At 47.2% G+C, this 21,512-nt stretch overlaps 1 protein-coding gene across 1 annotated transcript in view; it reads left to right on the forward strand.

Annotated features, from left to right (window-relative positions):
• The window catches only part of BAZ1B (bromodomain adjacent to zinc finger domain 1B), a 44,205-nt gene that overhangs the window by 18,332 nt on the left and 4,361 nt on the right, over positions 1-21,512 (forward strand). Inside the window, 10 exon segments of the mRNA XM_039562762.1 lie at positions 897-1,035; positions 1,514-1,644; positions 2,946-3,057; positions 9,517-9,615; positions 10,032-10,209; positions 10,657-10,842; positions 14,950-15,097; positions 16,636-16,783; positions 18,943-19,061; positions 21,342-21,490. Of these exon segments, the coding sequence (XP_039418696.1) occupies positions 897-1,035; positions 1,514-1,644; positions 2,946-3,057; positions 9,517-9,615; positions 10,032-10,209; positions 10,657-10,842; positions 14,950-15,097; positions 16,636-16,783; positions 18,943-19,061; positions 21,342-21,490 (1,409 nt within the window).

The following is a 21,512-nucleotide window of genomic DNA, read 5'->3' on the forward strand; positions in this document are numbered from 1 at the left end:
TTTACTGTTTCTTGCTTTAAAGAATTAGTTATGGAGCTGTATAAACTGTCCACTCAAACCTCTCTAAATCATGAATTGCAACACCAGACTTTAAGTAGTGCTGTTTGAGGAGTGTGGATGTAAAGAGAGAACGCTTCAGAATTACAGTTTAGGGGGTTTATTGGTTGTAAATGTGGGTACTGGGCAGACAGAAGTAGACAGTGTAGCTCATCTAGGTTGTTATTTCGCTTCTGAAACAAGTGAGGGATAAGCATCCCTCGTGAAGCCTGGCTTTTGCACCTTAGCTGGAATGTGGGAGTATCTGTTCTGGGAGACCAAGAATCACAGAATGGTTTGGGTTGGAAGGGACCTTAAAGTTGATCGCGTTCCAACCCCCCCTTCATGGACAAGGACACCTTCCACTAGACCAGGTTGCTCCAAGCCCCGTCCAGCCTGGCCTGGCACAGGTTGCCCGGAGAACCTGTGGCTGCCCCATCCCTGGAAGTGTCCAAGGCCAGGTTGGACAAGGCTTGGAGCAACCTGGTCTAGTGGAAGGCATCCCTGACCATGGCAGTAGGGTTGGAACAAGATGATCTTTAAGGTCTCTTCCACCCCAAACCATTCCGTGATTCTGTGATATGATGGTTTTTATCCAGGATTTCTTCAGCCCTGTTCGTCCTTGCACCTTGAGTTCTTCATTCTTTTTATTTATATATATATATTTTTTTTTTTTTTTTTTTTTTAAAGAATGGTGGGCAGAAGGTAAACTGAAGAGTGTAAGGTTGTAAAGAACGTTAACTAAAATCCCTGATAAAACTATTTTTTTTTTACTCCCGTGGTCTAGTAAAATAAAAGACAATATTGATATCTGGATGCAATAAAGGAAAGCTAATGCTACTCTGTGCTGATTCCAACAGTGAGGATGGAGAAAGAAGCAGAGGAAGAAAGAATTCGGAGGCATAAAGCTGCTGCTGAGAAAACTTTCCAGGATGGAATTGCCAAAGCCAAGCTGGTGATGCGCAGGACCCCAATTGGCACTGATAGGAATCATAACAGGTGGGAAAGGAAATGACCGTGGGCTTTCATCTCTGCCCTGAGAGAGGCACTGTGTCAGATATGATCCCCCAGGAAGGGATTGATAGGGAGGGTGCATGGAATTGCGGAGGAGAGAGAAGGGGAAGGTGTTTGTGTATATGGAGTGTAGTGGCTGGTTACATGCCCGGCTTTTTGAGGCCTTCCCATGGAGGTCAGGACCAGTGGAGGTTCAGGTGCTGGCATTGGGTGCTCAGGAACCTCGTTAGCATTTTTTCTTTTTTTTTTCATGTTTGTTGCACAGGAATGCTCTTGGAATGGATTCTAAGCAAAGCTTTTCCTCTTTCTCAGCTGTGCTAATATAAAGATATGCATGCATTCAGCTTTTAGTGAGTTGAGCACACACAAGCTTCTCCCCTTGATGCAAAAAAAAATGTGTGTGTATGTGTGTGTAACTAGCCAGAAAAGGGGACAGATACCTATTAACACACATTTCTTACAGGTACTGGCTGTTTTCAGATGAGGTTCCTGGCTTGTTTATTGAGAAAGGCTGGGTACATGACAGTATAGACTACAGATTTACCCTTCCCCACCAGAAAAAGGAAGATTCGAAGAAGGACTGCAGCCCTGGAGGTATGGTCTCTTGAGGGTATTTCCTCTGCTCTATCTGATTGTTCAAATGGAGTCATGAGTGTGAAAGAACTGTCTAGTCCAAGTGTCCTCATGGGGATACTCTGATTTAAGCCTTCTTTTAACTCTAGAAGCCTGCACACAGGAGGTGCTGGTGATACTTCCCTTCTGCTGCTGCAGGTCTGGAGACTTGCCTGCAGTGTTCCACCTAAGGACTGTGGGATGTAGTCTCTCCTAGAAGTAGCGAGGTGGTTGTCAGTTGATACCATCCCTCTGGTTCACCCTGACCCTGCTGAGTTGCAGCATGCCAGACCCTTGCACAATTAGCCTGTTGTGCTGCAGAGTGCGGATGTCCATCACAGTGCTGATACTCCACTGGTGCCAAGACTCCCAGATCAGCCTGTGGAATAGTAACAAGCAGGGCAGTCTGTTAGATATGCACAGCTTTGCTGATTGAGGTTGTTTTGGCAAACATCCCTCTTGCACTTCCTCTCAGCCTGCTCTTCACCTTTGCTGAATGTACAGGTGAGGTGCAAGGGACTTGCTGAACTTGTAGTGCTTCCTCTGTGATTTTGCCTGGCTGACGTGGAGCCTGGGTCCTGGAGCCTTGCAAGCTTGGACATGCACAAAAATCCATCTGTACAGAGGGAAACTTAACAGTTCTGTGTGGAAGTAATTCTTGGGACAGAAGACCCTGCAATAATCTGACTCAGCTGAGTTTCAGTTGCGATCATTTCTTTCTTTTGGAACGTCATATTCTGGCACTGAGTCCATCTGCAGCAGTCCTGCATGGGAGAGCTTACGGAGTTAGATCCAAGCCCTCACCTGGTAGGATTGTCTTAGACAAGGGACAGACTTGTAGAGGAATGGAACAGGGCAAATCTACAGTGAGATCCTTCATCTAGGTGTAACTTTACAGCCACCTGTGTCTTGGTGACTGATTGAGCTGGAGGTGCATCATTCCAAGCTCCTCCATGGGTATATTTTCTTACGTGAACTCTTTCAAATACTGACCAGCTGTTTTCATCTCTCAGCTGCTACCCCAGCCAATGGGCAGAATTTCAGCATGTTCGTTTGGAAACATAACAATCAAAGGCGTAAATGAGCAGAGGCTTAAATTCATGTCAGAGTGTTCATCTCATGTCTGTGATGCTCAGAAATAAAAACTCAGGCTGCTTACACCTCCTTTGGTTCTCAAAGTGCTTTGTCAGTATACAGCTAAAAAGTGAAACTAGTTTTATCTATTTGGAATGGTAGGAATGCTGCTCAGAAATCTACCTGAGCCTTGTGCATTTCTTTTGCAGAGAAGCGGAAGAGCACAGGCAGTGACGGCCGAGGGAACAAGCTGCCCCGCTCCATGCCCACCACGGACCTGCCTGCTGAGACCACCACTCCCAAGCAGGGCCAGAACTTATGGTAACACACACTTTCATGGCTGCAAAGTACTTCAAGTGTAGAGGTCAAGGAATCTAGACAGATTTCTTTTGCTAAACCCTGCTACAAACCTGTTTCTCTTTCAGTGCTGAGCAGTTGGGTTGGTTCAGCAGCTCAGCAGGCCTCTGTTGCTGATATTATTACTGCCCTGCTAACAGGGCAGCCAGTCCAAGAGCCAGTGGAACCATTTTTCAACCTAATCAATCATACAAAGCCACTATAAATTTAGCTGTTAAGATCCTTCTTTAATGTATTGCTTTTTAAATATTTTATTCTTCCATGTTGACAACCTGTTATCCCTTTAATGCTTCCCAATTCCAAGCAGTGTCTTCTAAGTGAATCAAATCTACCCTTGAGCATGTTTGATTGTAACTTGCTCCAGTAATTAGCCCTACCAGCGTCCTTAAATTCTCCTGTGTTGAATGTTGCTCTGTGTCGTAAGGAATGCCCAGCAGTGTCCCCATGCTAGAAAACCCTGGCTGAGCTTTACCTGTTAGCTGCTGTGGAGCACTGTGTATTTTTTTAGATAACCCTGAGGATAACTGTCACAAACTATATGCTCCTGCAGCTCCCGTCTTAGCAGTGCCCGTCCCCCAGAGTTCCACTGCTGACACACAGAGTGGGATTGCTTGGTCTTTGATAGATAGAGTTCAACTCGTCTCCAAAGAATAGTTGCCAGTCAGAGCTACTTTACTAAATGTGTACCTGCTCCCCCACCAGGAATTGTAAAAGAGGCTGAAATTGTGGGTGTCTTGATTTATCTGAGCCATCAGCATTGAGTGCTGACTCTTGGTATTGCTCTGCCGCTTCTTTGTCACGGCAGCAGGTCATAGGAGATTACAGAGTTCCTGTGCTTTCCTTCACTGCCCCATCCTCCCATGACAAATCCCCACCCTGTTACTAGTCTGGGCCTTGGCACATCTTGCCATGTGGCCAAAATTCAGGCAATTGGGCTTTCCTAGGGAATGGGTGCTGCACAGGGAGTGTGATCCACAGGGAAGTCCTCTGCTCTTCCTAACTGCCTCCTCTAACACCTGATCTTCACTGAGCAGAGATGGCAAGGTGTGTTCCAGGAGAAGGACCAATTCCATAAGGAAAACAGTACCTTAAATTTAGAGCACATATTGCTAACACTGAGGGCAGCATAGAGCCAAATTGGATGAGTTAATTAACACAGAATTCCTTCAACTTGTGACTTCAGGCTGAACTTGAAAAAGCACAGTATTTGATCTGCTCAATCAGGTTGGCAACTCCCAACAGCATTCTGAGGAAGATTGGTGTGGTGACAGAGACAGGAGTGCTGTATGGTATAACCAGTCACAGCCTGGGAGGAGCAGCTCTTAGAACCAGGTCCTGCATGCACTCAGTGCTGAATTACATTCTGTCAGAAGAGCTGCTTTGTATGGAGTGACCATAATGGATGGTATTCTCCTTTTATAAAAGAAAGCAACAAAAAAAATTAAGAAGCTGCTTTTAAAAAAAAGCTTACAGTGGCAGCCAGAAGCCCAAAACGCTTTCAAAGAGATTTGCCTTAGAGTTTCCATACTAAATGGTCAGAGCAAGTGCTGCCTCTTACCTTTGGAAAAAAAAAAAGGGTTGAGGAACTTGGAAACAAAACTGTAGCAGCAATAACAAAACATTCTGAGTGTGGTTCACATCAGGATAAGGAAGCTGTTAAAAGTAAGAAAGCCTACTTAAAACCTGTGGTGAATCTAAGTGAAAGATATAAAAAGAATGATAAAGTGAAGTACAGACTAAGGGCAAAACAATTTTCTTTTCCCCTTGGGGAACAATCCTTCTTCACAGAATCTATTGTTACAGTGTCTGTCTTAGGAGAAGAGGGAAGCTCTTTGCATGAGAGAATAATTGGCTGAGAAATACTAAATAAATTACAGAAATACTCCAGATTTGTATATTCAGCAGGGAGATGGAGAGCAATGCTAGAGGGAACTGGGGAAATCTTGTAAAGAGGTTTTCTTTGATAGAGAAAGGAGGGATCAGGAAATAAAACTGGCAAATGGCTGTTATGAAGTAGAGAGGAAAGTGCTGCAGCTGAGGTGTACAACTGGCTGCTACCAACTGCTGTGGATCTGTGAGTTGCACCTGTTCGAAGCACTAGTGGACAAATTGCTGACACAGGAGTTCACTGAGGAGTAGGAAGCGCAAAGGTAATTGTCCTGGCACACGGCAGAGTCCTCAAACCAGCAGATGCTGCAGTCTGAAGGGGTAGGTTGATGAACTGTCACTGCATACCTGCTCTGCCTTTTGGCCACTTGGACATCAGACACTGAGCCGGGGGCGAGGAGCAGGTTGGGTTTTGGCCTGGCTGTTATGCCACAGTGTCCTCAATGTCCGTCCTTTCTCGTCCCTGCTAGGAAGGACTTTTAAGTGCTGACAGTCACAGCACTTGCTGGTTTTTCATGAGGGTCTCATGCCTGTGTGCACTGTTCTGCCAGGCAGGGGCAGCAGTGCAGGTGGATCTGAGCCAGGCATGGGCCTGGAGCAGGGACACAGAGGAAGCTTCTCAAAGGACACATAACCCCTTCTATTTGAGTGCTGTGCTGGCTGCCTCTCACTGACTGACAGAGCACCCAAAGCCATGCCTGCAGCTAAGCAATAAGGTCTCTCAGCTGAAAGGCTTTTCCTTAAGGGTCTGGAACTGCTTAGAGTTTGTTTGCTAAGTACCTGTCTGACAGCTGCCACCATCTACATGTAAGCTTCCACAGAATGCCAAGTGACAGGCTGGGAGCTGTTATTTCAGAGGATAGCCAGGAACTAGAACTTCCCTCTGAGGAAATCCATATTGCTATTCCTGTGTTTTCCTTTGGGGCCATTGCCATTGATCTCAAGGACTGCTCTGAGCATAAATGGTTATGGAAGAGTCTCCTCTTTGGCTGCTTTTTGCACATTGTCCTTGGACACCCTGGGGAGCCCCGAGACCACACTGAAGTCCTTGGGTATCTATATGTCCTGTTGTTTAGATACAAGGACTTGTCCAGCTGTAACTCATAATTTTGGCACATGCATAGGAAGTTTCATTTCTTTGTGTTCTGCTTTAAGTCCTGCTGTCTGTTGGTATGTGGGATTGAGTAGCCTCACAGTGCACATAGAGCATCTTTAGCTTTACCCTTTTATGCTTTAGAGTGATGAGACGTTGCAATTAAACACCAAATTAACTCTGAATAGTTGTATTTCACAGTCCTGCCCATTTTTCTCTTGAGGATGGGAGCTGGTAGGGCACTGATAAAGGGAGAAACAGATTTATTCTTCTATCAAGAGTTACACAAACAATATCTCAAGGAAGTGGTTCTGCTTTCAGTACTTTGTCCCCAAAAAGAAGACGGTCCAGTGTTCTGTCCTAAAAGTGCAGAATCATAAACACTTGGTTACTTCTGTCTTCTCCAGACAGATGGATCACTCCTCTCTTCACCTTGCGCTCCACTTGCACAGATGTTGATCCTTATTAAAAATCTCCTTGTTCTGGGCACATGGGCTCTGAAGAAGTCACTGTCCATACCGTAGTGCTTGTGCGCTGTGTACTGCTTGGTCTTTCCTGGAAGAACCATGGGGGAATCACAGCCTTGGCAGGATATTAGCATGCAGGAGACTTCTTGTTCATCCTGGTCAGAAAGGAGTTGAATTTTGGACACAGTGGCATCTCTGCAGAGTAACTGCCATTGTTCTTCATCTATTAGGAATTCAGCATGGTATGGCGGGTCCCCTCAGCAGACAATTTGAGTTAACCATGAGTGGGTGCTGACAGACTCCATTCTCAAGCCTATACTCTACAGATGGAGTTCCCTTGTTTCCATCAACCCTTCAGAGCAGGTACTGGTCCTGGGCTCCTCTAGATGTTGTCCTCTTAATTTCGTCGTTCCTTAGTCCAGGTTTTAGACCTTTCTCTGTCCCTTTCAGCCTGTAGCCTGAGAACAGGTAGGAGTATTCAGCCTGAGTGAATACTGGGAGCTCCTTTTGACTTGATGCTTGTGCCATTTGTCCCTTCTGTTCTGGTTGCTGACCAGCCTGTTGGCTCGTGCTGCCGGAAATGTCAGGAGAGAATCTAGGCTGTTCTTCAGGAATGCAGGACACCCTTACACCAGTCAGGATTTCCCCCTTGTAGATCACTTTGAAGAGCCCTACCTGGTCTTGACTTTCCCAAAGGGATCTTTCCCATTTCCCTCTGGAGTGTGTGATTAAGCTGTGTCAGGCCACATGAAGGGCACCAGCTGTCTTACTGTAAGACTCTGTAAGACTCACTTTTGCCTTCCCCATTTAAAATGCCAGCCCTGTCTTACCATGTCCATGCTCCCAGCCTGGAGGTGGTTGAGCTCCAGTTGGAGGTGCAGGTAGTTCCTACAGGTAGGGAGTGCCTGGAGCTAGTTTGGGAAGCAGGAGCTGTGGCTGCAATAGAGCAGCAAGGGGTCACTAATCAAACTAACATGATATCTCTGATGTGTTTGTATTTTGCAGATCAGGCTTTGAGTTCAGGCTTAAGTAGATCAGTTCCCTCTCCCAGAAATCCCAGTCCTTACTCTCAGGGTGAATTGGGAAGACTTAAGTACCTGTTGCAGATGTTCTTCCTTCCCTGTCCTGTGTCCTTTTCAGCAGGAACGAAGTTGTGCCAGGGCTGAACTCTGGCCTTCTTCAAAGGGTGGGAGCTGCTTTCTGCAGCTGCCCAGCATCCTGTGTTGTCTTCCCACCAAAATACTGGAGTATGCAGTAGCTACATGATGACTGTTTTCAGTGCCCTTTCCTTTTTACAGTGTGATGAAACAGTGCAGTGAGTTCCCCCCTTTGATTTGTCTCCATGGGAGAAAACAGGGAAGGCTCAGGCAAGGTCATCTTGGACATTTTTCTAGCTGGATTCCATGGTGTATCACCAACAGTGTCTGATGTTTCATCACAACCTGGGCAGCCCATCTCAAGGTGTCTGGGAAATACTCCTGTGCTGGGTATCTGTAGGGCAGGTGGTTTGGAGTGTGATTTGTGCCATTCCCAGGTGGTGACAGATTCTAGTGGGTGAAGGATATCTGAAGCTGCTGTGTCCTGTTCCACAGGGAGGGGTGCAGAGAGTAGTGGTGCCCAAAGGTTTTGATCTCAGTGCAGAGTGAGGATGCTCTGCAGGGTCAGATGTACTGAAGAAGGCGACTGGCTAAAAAACATTTTCCTTCTGTTGTTGAGCAGTCAATCCTATGTTTTATTAGAGTAATGAGTTTCCTAGCTGAATGCAAATTGTGAGGCCATTGCCCTAGTAGTAGAACCATACTAGAATTATGAAATATTTTCAGATACGGTATTTAGTAAGTATTTCTGCCAGAAAAATAAGCATTGTGGAGACGGGTATTCAAGAGGAGCCACAACAGTATCTTTCTCTAGTTGTTGCTTGGCTTATCTGAGCTTGTGCCCAAGAAGAAAGAGTAGATCTGGAATCTTCTGGTAAGGATCACAGAGTGGTCTTTTGCAGTTGTTTCCATATAAGGTTGATTCTCCTATCTCCTGTCTTCCCTCTTCGAATGAGCAATCCTTTTATAGAAGATAGGGAATTAGTCATATTTTCTGTAAACGACCTCTGAAGCTCAGGTTGAATCCCCATCCCATCAGGTGAGGAGGCTCCATGGCTTCCTGAAAGAAAAGAAGGAAGGCACGGAATTTCAGGCTGTCTTAAAACTCATTTCAATGTACAACCCAGCATGCAAACGTGATTGTGCTCCGGAACTGCAGAGAGAATACCTGATTTAGAGAACTCTGCAAAAGTATTCCCTTTTTAGATTGGACTAACTGTTGATGGCCATAGCTGTCCTCAAGGACTCCTGAGCAGGAAGGTTTCAAGTTAATGAATATGGTTTTCAGATTCTGCACTTGAGCTTTCAAGTTTGGGCAAACTTAGAGAGCAGGGCTTGTGCACTTGAAGAGACAGAGCCTGCACAGGCACACAGCTCCAGCAGCAGCAGTTGTGGGATCAGCCAGGACATCCCCTTTTTAATCTGGGGACTTCCAGTTAATGAAAGAAAGTATGATTAAATTGCCATGCTCTCAGTGTGTAGTGTGTTAGTCTTTTCTAGTACATCTAACACGACATTCAGATGACTTAAATGAACTGCAGAGTAGTGAATGGAATCACTGGGGTAGACAACTAAATTCAAATGCCAACATTTTAATAAATTTAATGGGGAAATTACATCTGTAAACCAGTTCTGTGTTTATTTTGATTCTGTTTTTCTTACCCTGGAATTGGCTACATTTGGGAACCTTGAAACGAGGCCAACCTGAGTCAGAATTCTTCTACTAGCATTCCTGGAAGTGTTTCACCTTGCTCCATGGGGTCAGGATATAGGTTACCTCTTATCCCTGCCTACTGATCCTTGGGAACTACTTAGAAGAAGAAATTGTATTCTCACAGAGATACCTTAGGTGATCTTGGTACATTTTTCTATCTTTCAGGTTTCTCTGTGACAGTCAGAAGGATTTGGATGAGCTGCTGGATTGCCTGCACCCCCAAGGAGTAAGGGAGAGCCAGCTCAAGGAGCGCTTGGAGAAAAAGTGAGCCTGCTCTTTGTTTTTCTGTGTGTGCCTTCTCCGAGTCAGAGCATGTCCTCAGCACAGAAGTCCCTGCCATTCCTGGGGCAGCATCCCAGGCTGGGCTTTGATTGTTTCTGTGCTGAAGAGGGGAAGACGTTGAGGTTGAGTAATTGCTGGTTTTTCTTGGGCAGTTTCTTGATAAATAACACTCTGAACGGTGAGGAGGTTCTGTCAGTCTTCAAATTGCTCCTTGAAACTAGGAGCAAAGGCAGTGCCAGTTGCTCTGAGCCAGAACTGCCACGTGCCTTCATGTGTCTTTCAAAGAACGTTCTGCACTGGTGGAGCTCATAGCTCCTGGTGGAGACCATTGTCCCAGAGCCTGTCCAGCTTCCAGGGCAGTGCTCTGCCTGTACTCAAAGGTTGGTTTGATTTTCCAGGTATCAGGACATCACACATTCCATCCATTTGGCTCGGAAGCAGAACTTGGGCCTCAAATCTTGTGATGGCAGCCAGGAGCTGCTGAACTATCTCCGGAGTGATCTGATTGAGGTTGCAACGCGGCTGCAGAAGGGAGGCCTGGGATATGTTGATGTGACACCAGAATATGAAGCAAAAGTGAGTGAACAGGCAAAGTACTGAACAAGACAAGTGTGAGATGATAATTTCTGTGGAAGGTCTTCAGTCTTTTTTTCTCCTCAGACAAGAGGAGCAGGAGATCAGTTTTCTCATTTGTCCTTTAAACAATTATTTCAAGATTACACAGCGGATGGCTTGAGGTGTAGGTGGGTCATAGTGTTGGAGCTGAGTGTCCTGTTCAATTGTCCTGTTTCCATATTCTCATGACAGGCTTCTCTATGGAGCAGAACTCCATAGCTGATTTTTGTCTTCTATATCAAAGCCAAGCATGTCTTGTTGAGACAGCAGCAATAGGCTGATTCCATAACCAAGTGTGGCAGGTTACCACACTGCATTAGATACCACAAGTGTCCATTTGCAGGCCCACTTCAAGCAGCAGAGAGAGTAATATCCAGCTGTTACAGGGTCGTATCCTCTTCCCAACAGGTGTACTCGCTGGAGAGCCTAAAGGATTTTGGAGAGTGTGTGATTGCGCTCCAGGCTGGTGTTGTTAAGAAGTTTCTGCAAGGTTTCATGGCCCCCAAGCAGAAGAGAAGGAAACACCAAGGAGAGGATTACATTGCCAAGGCTGAGGAGATAGATGAAGACAAGAAAATGGCAGAAGAAGCAAAGGTATTGTTCACCTCAGGGCTCTGTTTCGGTCTTGCAGTAGAACTCTTTCAGCAGTAGCAGTACATTTCATGGGGTACTAAATCTTGAGCAGCTTCCTCCCATTTCAGATTTATAGTTGAGTGGGTTTGATGTTTATGGGGCCAGCTGTTTCCTGTTTATTTTGAGGAGTAAATGTATGGGGAAAATAAAAATCATAGTGAGGAGTTACTTAATTTTCTCTCTGGGAATAGGAAATGGGTCAAGTTCCCTCCATACAGTTCCTCTTAAATAAAAGTACATTATGGAGTGTTTTCACAGAGCTTAACAAGAGTCATATCTGTCAGAGAGGACTGATGGTGCTTTGGTCCACAAAGAGAAGGAGAGACATGTTGAGGTTCTGGTGACTGCAAGGGAGTGAGATTCAGGTAAATACCACTTTAGGCAGAGGGAGATGCAAGTTGTTGTATGTGTGGGGCCACTTGGAGAGATGTCTGGGCAAACAAGCTGCATGTGCCTCCAGAAGAAAAGTGGTATTGTGGGTCTAAATACATATCCCTCCTAATCAAAGGGATGGAGAAGGGCTGCAGAGATGGGTACTGCAGGCAGTTCTGCTGCACTAGTGTTTCACCCTAACAGAGGTACTTGTGTTCAGGGGTAGTTTCTGTGCACTAAGTTGAACAGGACATGAATGCCCTATGAGAAGACTTTTCCCACTGCCCTCAGCTCTGCCCTGACTGATCACTGACTTCAGCAGAAGCAACAATACCAGAATTGGATCAGCAGAAGTACTTGAAAGCCCCGGCTTAAAAAAAAAGAAATATTAGGTGTTTACCTGAAAGAGTAGGTGGACAAGAAGGGTGGAGAGAGACTAATTTACAAGACCACATAATGACAGGACAAGGGGGAATGACTTCACACTGATAGAGAGTGGGGTTAGAGTGGATATTGGGAAGAAATTCTTCCCTGTAAGAGCGGTGAGGCCCTGGTACAGGTTGCCCAGAGAAGCTGTGGCTGCCCCTGGATCCTTGGAAGTGTTCCAGGCCAGGTTGGACGGGGCTTGGAGCAACCTAATCTAGTGGTAAGTATCCTTGCCTATGGCAGGGGGTTGGAACAAGATGATCTTTAAAGTCCCTTCCAACACAAACTATTCTGGGATTCCATGACTGATGCTGGGGGTAGTTTTTTTGGTGTGGGTCTGTGGGGTTTTTTTTAAAGCTTCTCTCAGTACATGCTGAACCCTCGTTTGAAAATCAGGTCTTTGCTAGGCTGTGCCGTTGCTGTGTTAGCAGGATAATTTGGGTAGGCAGTAGAAATTTTCGCATTCCTCAGTTCTCCTGAAGTATTTCAACTTTGCTAAATTTGAATCTTCCATCCTAAGTGCAAGGGCAATGGGAGGAGGCTGTATCCTGAAAGCTCTCAGCAGAATGGAGTGCTGTAAAAACTCGCTGAGGTCTGAGGCAGAAAGGGCCTGGATCAGCACACTTCCTGTTTCTACAGCAGCGCTGTGTTGTGCCGTCCTCCTGTCTGCCTTGCACCTGTAACCATGAGGGCTGTACCTGTAGGGCGCACTCAGGGTAGCATCAGATTTACTACAACACAGTCCCAGTGTGTGATTGTGCAGGTCTCCCCCCCTCTGAACACTGGCTTTAGTGTCATGCCAATGCCTCTGGAGCATTTATTTATGTAGTGTGGTGCTTACTTTATCTCATTCAGACTTTTCTAGACCTTTGTGGTAGTACAAGCAATGTTCAACTTTTCTGGGGTTGTTCGTTGGTTTGTTTGGTTTGGCAATTCTTTTTTCCCCTCAGTTTATCTGGAATAAGCTTTCTTTTTGCCAAAGCAGAAAACCTTTACAGATAACCTTGAAAGAGCAGCCTAGTTTTTAGATACAGTTATCTGATGAAAATCCCAGACTGCCAGGCAGACTGTTCTGAAGAAGAATCTCTTGCATAGGCCAAGAATTATGAAACCTTTTGAGCACTGCACTGTGACCACATAGCAGGTAAAATACAGCATAGCCGCACTGGAAAAACACAGTCAATGTACGTCCAGACTATAGAGGAAGAATTGCAGCCCTGTGGTATGGGTATTTCTCATTTTCCCTGTGAGAAACAAGTTATGGCTTAGCAGGCACCCGTTTGCTGACATAATTGTCTGTACTAAGGGTTCCTGCTGGCTCAGCTGCATTGCTGGAGCTCACACTGCTGAGTGGCAGAGGATTGCTGTGAGACCTGGCTTGTGGCTGCTCCTGAAAATCAGGCTGGTGGCTCTGTTGATGCAAACATTCCCGTTTCCAGTGGCAGTAGCATGCTGGACTATCCCAGAGCAGGACAGGGAATATGTGACCTCTTTGCAGCATGGCATTGCATCACAGCAGTCTGAGCAGAGTGAAGAACATGGGTGGGTTACAGGTAGATTATTGCCCCGTGACCTGAGTTCAGCAGTGTATGCAAGGGCAGAGTCAGTCTGCACTTGCAGGCAATCCCTCAAAGAGTGGCTTCAAAACCAAGCAATTCCAGTTTCAGCTGTTCCGAGGGATTTCAGCTCAGGTTGCCAGATGAGAGCCTTTCTATCCAGAGGCTTGTCCACCTTTACCAAAGAAGGTGTTTTCTGTTACTCTGATGTTGACGTGTGACGGAGGACTTCTTTTATTTTGGGAGTTGTTTTGTTTTCCCTGCTAGATTGCTCCTATCCAATCAGGAGGGGATTTAAGTAACTTCTTCCAGTCTCCTATTTTGCCTTGTTGGCAGCTGGAACTCCCGTGGTACTGGTGCTGCTCAAATGCCACAGTCTCCTGATGCTTGGGAAGCAAGGCTAGAAATCTGTTAAATTCCACAGACTTGAGGAGAAATATCTCAGCAAAACTTGCCAACAGCTTTTGCAGATTTATCTTGGCCCAGCAGTTATCCAGTATGTTAACAGCGAAACCCATGGAACAGTTCCTTGGAAAATCAATTACACAGTATGTGAAGCACCTCAACAATGTTCTGCAAAAAAATAGTACAGAGCTGTGTAACCTCCACAGTAGGCTGGGCAGCTTTCTGTTTGTCTCCGGTGGTTCTCCAGGATCCACACCAGCAACAACACCAGGGATGTTGGCATTTCAGAACAGTTTGTGTGTTTTTCCAAGCATCTAATGTATGCTGTGCTTCCTCAAATTCAGTCAGAGGAGAATGTGCAACTCTGCAAAACTCCCGGGTTTTGTTTGGCTCCCAAATTGCTGTCAGCTGCAGAGTTTAGATTTTCCCATCTGACACTTCACTGTTTGTTTTTTCATTCTCCTGGGGTAGAACATTAACTTGAATCCTATTATGTCCCTGTCATGTCTGACCTGTCGCCTCATTGTTGCAGAGCACAGAATTACCATTGGAGTGGGATATCACTGTGGATAACTTTTGTCCTGCTGCATTTCCGATTTATTAAAATGGTATTTCCAAACCTCCTGAGCTGGGTGTGTGGTTTCCCAATGGCCTTGCTCTGTGCAGACCCTGGCAGCTGCCCTGGTGCAAAGCGCAGCTTTGATGCTGTCATCCTCATTCCCAGTTTCTGGGATTTCAGGTGAACTGAGGCCATCTTGTCTCAGGGAGCAGCTGGTTTCATATTTGAGGGGTCCAAATGCCTGTGCAGTGTGATTGTAGCTGGTGGCACAGGGTCCCCTCTGCCACCTGAGCAGCTTGGGGACCACGAGGGTGTTGCTGAAGTCCAGGTGCCTCTGTGGTACCCACTGGAGGGCAGCACAGGCCACTTCAATCCTCCTTCCACTGTGGTTGCCAGCTGTTCCCTAACTTTCATCCCACATTTTACAGTGCTAGATTTCTGCCTTTTATTTTCTTAGCCTGCCGATTATTTGTGTTAGACCTTCAGAGCAAGAATTTAGTGGAGTTCGCGTAGGTTGATTCAGCCTGACCATGAAATGCAAAACGGTTGACTCTTACAAACAAACTGTCTGATCCAGGGAGACTGGATATGGATAAACCACAACCAGGACTGCTGAGGTGACACAGAAGGAAAGAAATATCAGAGTTGAGCTTTGGTTATGAAGGGCCCCAGCTAAGGGATATAAAAACATCTTTAGACTGAAGTGAGCTGTGTCTGTGCATCGTTGTAAGCTGTTAGGTCTGTCTGCAGGTTGCTTCAGCCATGGAGAAGTGGAAGACAGCAATCCGTGAGGCCCAGACCTTCTCCCGTATGCATGTACTGCTGGGGATGCTGGATGCCTGTATCAAGTGGGATATGTCAGCAGAGAATGCCAGATGCAAAGTGTGTCGCAAGAAAGGTACGCATTCCTGCCCCACGGAATTCCTGCCTGTGCAACAGTTGGATGCTGTCACCTCTCTGCTCTGCTTAGGCAACGTGTCCTTGTAGTCTGTCACTCTGACTGTGGCTGTATTTTAAGTTCTGAATGTCAGGAGTTACAGTCAGCAGCACTGATCTCTCAGAAACATTTGGCCCCGACTCCAGTAAACCATTCTTACGTAACCAGTACGCAGTATTGCAGAGCACTGCAGAGCTGCTATCCCCTGGATGTTTAGGGTACTTGGACAGAAGTCATCTACAAATCCTTCCGGGAATACTTGTGCCACTGTCCATTCCCTAGTTTCATTTTTGGAATGATCTTTGGGTCTCTGAGCCTTGTCAGTTAATCCTGTCTTTTAGAGAAGGAGCAAGCAAGGAGACATTGGGAAGGTTATTATGGGGAAAATGAGGGGGGATGTTACTGCTCTGAGGCCAGAGTGGGAGCAGAACTGTTCAATGAGCTGGGGAAGTCACCAAACCGGTGACGAGGGAATACTTTCTCTGTGTGCACTGTAGAATGAAGGGCTTTAGAGTCTTCCAGGTGGAGGGGGAAGTAGAAGGTGTGCCAGCATAGACGGGGTGCCGGTATTTGTTCTGCCATAACCTCTTCTGTTGGATGGGAGCCTGGAGGAAAGAGCCTGGTGGTGCATTCTGCCTCACCACTTTTATATTTGCTGAAACTGTAGTGGGAAATGAGGGCGGGCAGAGCTCGGGGTACTGTTGGGCAACTTTTGTTTACCAAAAGGCTTTGCCATCCACCTCTTCAGAAAAATAAGGGCTTAACCAGTGCAAAATTTGCCTTCACTGCGGAATCCCGGGTATTCCAAACCAGTGCCAAAACTATCCTACCTGCCATTGAGAGGAGTTTCTAGGCAGAAGTAAAGGGGGGGGGGGGGGCACGCTCACCTGAGACTAACACGATAGTTTCACAGAAACTAAGAGCTGAGATGTTAGAGAAAGACATGCTGGCAAAGTCCTCTGCACTTTCTTTTTCCACTTCAGTAAAAGAAAGCTGGCTCGGGACTGTCTCCCTGTTTCCCTTCATCAGTGGGAAGCACAGAGAGAGACTAGTCCTGCTGCATACTGATTTTCAGTGTAGCCTTGTTACCCTGAGTAGAAAGAAGATACGGTGTAGGTTAACCAGACTGAACATAGAACAAGTATAGCTGCATTTTTAGCTTACAGCTCTGGGGCATATTTGTAGCAAACTTCTCTTTCCCCATGTTTGTCTGGGTGAAACCTCTTTGGTAGGTTTCTATCTTTGCCTCCAACGAAATCTTCGCAGGGTGAGGGACTTCGCATTGGTTTTGTTCGTTTTTAAGTGCTGCTCTTCATAAATACAGTGGTGGGACAGAAGGAAGGATCCCCAAGGAAGGCCATCAGAGAAAGGGTCCCTGCCCTCAGAGGGGACTCTGCATCTTTCCTTTGCTTAGTCTTGCCCTCCAGCATTGCAGCAGCTTCTGCCTCTCAGGTTGAGTGAGGCTGTGGCCTTGTTACAAGTCAGCTGCACTTCCCTAGGTGAGGATGACAAGCTGATCCTGTGTGACGAGTGTAACAAGGCCTTCCACCTGTTCTGCCTGCGGCCAGCACTCTATGAGATCCCAGATGGGGAATGGCAATGCCCAGCGTGCCAGCCTTCGACAGCCCGGCGCAGCTCACGAGGCAGGTGAGTGACCCGCCTGCCCTTAGTCTTGTCACAGCACAGTCCCCGCCCTGTTTTCACAAGACCCAAACCAGCCTGGAGCAAAGCCCCTTAAAAAGGTTTGAAATCACCCAGTTAAAGCAGCACTGGAACAAAAGAAAAGCAGTTTTTTCAGGATGTAAGTTTAGCACATTTGTGTTGTACAAGTTCATGAGTTTTAATAAATAACTCAGGTTTGGAAATGAAAACACGTGCAAAACACCCACCAAAATTAGCTTCACTAAAGATTGTTGTTTCCTTTGAGCAGCTGGTTGGGTTGTTTCTTCATGTAGTTCGTGGCTCTGCAGTTCTGTGGGTCCCTGGGCTGGGTTACTGGGGTGTTCTTGTAAGCTAGAGCAGACATTACTCCGGGCTGCAGCTCAGTCCCTACTCTGCTACTACAAATCAGGCTACAAAATGCCATTCTAATGGTTTTCTGGACCTGATAACCGTAGCAAGACAGGAGCACCTTATGATGTGACAAAGGGAACATGATTTGAGGAGGTGTGGCAGATATGACTAGTTGCCTCCTGACAGTAAGGGGTTGGATTGGTTTATTTGAGTTGCAAACTGGAACTTAAGCATTTTACAGTGAGTGTCCTGTGCTGGTGGTGACTGTGCTGCATCTCCCCGTGTGTCAGTGACGTGAGGCTGTCGCGTGGCACCTGATGCAGAAGCAGCCAACAGATCCTCCCTGGCAGAGCAGCAGCACAATAAAGGTGTGCCAGCCAGTACTGTGCAGGTGGTATATGGCCTTAAAAGTATTAGTTACTCCCTGGACACCATTTAAGAGTTCTTCAGGCTTGTACAGAAATGACAGGGCTGCAAGGCAGCTGTTCTGGCCTGAGTTCATAGTTACTTTGATGTGGCAGAGTCACCTGCAAGCTGCTCAGCTCCTGGCCCAGAGCCATCAGGTGGGGAACACCTCTCCTGTTATCTGCTTCTGCTCTTGTCTTCCTGGCTGAGGTAGGAAAAGAATGTCAGCCTGGCAGATCTTTTACCCCCTGTGCTGTGGAAGTTTTATTCCTTCTATTGCTCAAGATCCTCTTTCTCTAGGGTATTTAGACTCCCACAGCAGCTTTGCCTGTGTCCCCTTTTGCCTGTGCATGCTGGCTTTTAATGGTCTGAATGAGACCCCACCTGCAGTGCTGCCTCCAGCTCAGGGATCCCCAGCACAGAAGGGACATTGACCTGTTGGAGCAAGTCCAGAGGAGGCCACCTAGTTGGTATGAGGGATGGAGCACCTCTTCAATGAGGGAAGGCTGAGACAGTTGGGATTGTTCAGCCTGGAAAATAGGAGGCTTTGGGGTGACCTAATTGCAGCCTTCCGGTACCTGAAGGGAGCCCACAAAAAAGATGAAGAGAGACTATTTACAAGGGGGAATGGCTTCCTTGACAGAAGGCAGGGTTAAATTGGATATTGGGAAGAGATTATTCCCTGTGAGGGTGGTGAGGCCCTGGCACAGGTTGCCCAAAGAAGCTGTGACTGCACTGTTCCTGGAAGTGATGGAGCTTGGAGCAACCTGGTCTAGTGAAAGGTGTCCCTTCCCATGACAGGGGGACTGAAGCAAGATGGGCTTTAAGGGCCCTTCTAACCCAAACCATTCTATGATTCTATGAATGATTGAACAGATACAGGTGAGAAGCCAGAATGTGCTGGGCAGGGAGTCTGGGTGGCTTCTGACTTCAGAACATGAGGAGCCTGATGTTCTGTTCACCAATCTGTTTCCCATAGTATAAGGAAACCAATCTGTTTCCTTTAGTATAGGGAAAATAGTCCAGCAGGAAGAAGACTCCCTGTTGAAACTCTTTAGGCCTGGCCTGCAGACCTGGGTAAATAGCAGATCATCCTCTCAGGGAGGAGTAATTACACAGCAGTCACAGTCTTAAAATCCGCTGCGCCACGGTCATGGTGTCTAGAATACCAAAAAATACCCAGATTCAGCTGTTGGGAATTTTCAGCCCAGATGTTTAGCCAGGGAAGTGCCCTTTGAGCTGTAGCTTACAACTTGTTACTCTGGAATACAGCTAATTGCCTTGGGCTGAGCCTGGTGTTTGTTGTACAGCCCAAACAGTACCAGGGGCCTGGGGCCACCGGTGCCCAGGCTCTTGTACCACAAACATGTACACCTGCCTTTCTCTAGGAACTATGCAGAGGATTCTGCTGAAGATGAAGGTGAAGAAGGTGAGGAAGCTTCTGATGAACCAGATGCTGAGGAGGAAGAGGAGGAGGAAGAAGACTATGAAGTTGCTGGACTAAAATGTAAGGGTTTGACCATGTAGGGAAATAACAGAAAATAGTAACCCTCTGCTTTCAGCATCTGAAATACGGATCCTATTTGGGACTTGTGCTTTTCCTCATGCAGACCAGGTATAAGACTGGGAGGTGTCACAGGCGAAGGCTGTGGCTGTGCTGTGGTTACTTGGGGAGCTGGAGTGAACCCGTGGCCATTTGTGATGGAGTCAGCACTAGCAAAGATTGAAACTGCTTGCTGCCCAGTCACTCCCTGGGAATACTGATGACACTGTCCCAAGGGCTGAGAAGGGTCAGCAGAGATTGCAGTGGGGTGGGGAGGTCAGCAGAGCCAGGGCAGCACCAGCAGTTCCTGGGATTGGCAGTCTCTGCGCCTACAGGATTTGTTGTACACTGGAAGCTGTTTAAATGCTTATGGAGCTCTCACCACAGCCCTGTCTCCTTGCTTTTCTTTTTCCCACCAATTCATAACTCCTTGAGTGCAGGACTTTTATAGTGATTTGGCAAGGAAGCATTTTGAAATAGGAGGACTGGCACTTCGTCTCTTTATTCCAGTGGGAAGGCACAATGCTCCTGGTGTAGTGTGGCCTGGACCACCAGCACCCTTTGGTTGCGTACAGAGACCACTTGGGATTCATAACTGGAGCATTCCTGGGCAACTGGGAGGAATTAAAGACTATTTTCTAGACTCCTCAATGCCTGCTTCTTCACCTAAACATATTTAGTATGTGTATCCACTTTGGTTTTAGGGGAGTTTGATTCAGTCTCAATTGGGCAACTTGCTGCACTGAAAAGCTCAGTCTGAGAATGGCACACTGCCAGCATTTGCTTTCTGTCAAACTGTCCTTGACTGACATAACGTTAACTGCAGGTTGTCTTAAACAGGGCAGATGGAATCCAGGGACTGGGACCCAGAGGATTATCCCATGTTCTTTTGCGGGTTTCCATCCAGGCCTGAGCCTTTATTCCCTTGCTTTATTCTGGTTTCAGGCTCACAGATACCACGGCTATGCACACTGCTTGTTGTCCTGTGGCATATCCATGTCCACACTTGGAATGTGTTCAGCCTGTGTTGCATGGCCAAGGCAGGAGCTGAGCCAAGCTTTCCAAACAATAGCAAAAGAGGGTTACAGTCACTAAAAATAAAGTGCTAAATGCAACCCCTGGCTTTAAAGAGCATTAGCATGGAAAGGTCACTGTGGAAAACTTTTGTTTTAATAGAGAAGTCACATTGATCCTCATGGCGTTTATCCTGAGGGATCTAACCTAGAATGTTGGATTGTCAGACATTTAGCACGTGCTGCATGCTTAACACACAAGCGGAGTGACAGCAGGCGGACGTCCCGAGGTCCCGCCACACGCCCAGCACGGGGGGCCCAGCACGATGATTTATGGGACAGGGCTGGATCAGAGGCTGCAGCTGAGGTATCCAGTGTGCTGGATACAGCTTGCTCAAGGGTTTGGGATCAGGTGGAAGGGGTTTGACTTAGGAAGGCAAACATATTCTCCTCATACAGAGGGTCATGGGAGAAACTTAAGACAAGGGAGTGCGTCAGCATGCTTGCATTGCCACCGGTGTGGAGCTCTGACAGGCAGACTCACACAGGCCAAGTGCCTTTCTGTAGGATGTAATGTGGCAGCCCCAGTCTTGGGGAATAAAATCCCATTGTTTCCCACTTGCAGCACGTGGAGCAGCTCCCAGCTGCAGTAACTCGACACTCCCCCTGCACACAGTTCCCTTCTCAGAGGCCTTACCCTTACCAGCTGGCTTATCCCACTGTGTGGGCTACTTGGAAAAGTACCCATCCCAAAAACAGTGAGGAGCAAAGGGGCAGCAGGAAACGGGAAACTCCAGGTTTCTGCTCCTGGTGCTTTCAGAGGGTGTGTTGCAGTGCTGTTTTGACACAGCTGGCTGTCCTTGCATTGCTTCCCTGTCTCTCCCTCAAGCCTTGATGTTGTTGGGGTCTCTTGGTGCTGCAGGCAGAGGGGTTTGCTGTGACCTGCAGTGGATGATCCCAGAGCTCCCAGGTCTCCCTCGGAGCTTGAGGATCTGCTGTGTGTGAGTACTCTTTAGCAGCAGGCTTTTGCTAGCCATGGCCTCTTCGGGCAGGAGGTGATGACCCACAGATCCCCTCTGGAGAAGGTGTGAGAGCACAGCTGGCATGAGGCCGGGTGGTCCCTGGGCTCACCAGCCTGAGTGAGGCTCAGCCTGGTGTGGGAGGCAAAGGGCTGGTGGTGTCTGCTTCCAGATGCACCCAGTCCTCTAAGCCCATGGCTTATCTGTTTCAGTGAGGCCCAGGAAGGCATCCCGGGCCAAGCAGGGCTCCATGTACCCCTCGAGGCAGGGAAGGCACCAGAGGAAGAAGCAGGCACTACACCCTGTGCGGGGACCGCGGCAGCGCACAGCACCTGTCAACGGCGCAGACATCGATGAGCTGGTAAGAGCCAAATTGCCCCCTG

This window comes from Corvus cornix, chromosome 19, assembly GCF_000738735.6.
Source record: "Corvus cornix cornix isolate S_Up_H32 chromosome 19, ASM73873v5, whole genome shotgun sequence".
NCBI classification, from domain to species: domain Eukaryota; kingdom Metazoa; phylum Chordata; class Aves; order Passeriformes; family Corvidae; genus Corvus; species Corvus cornix.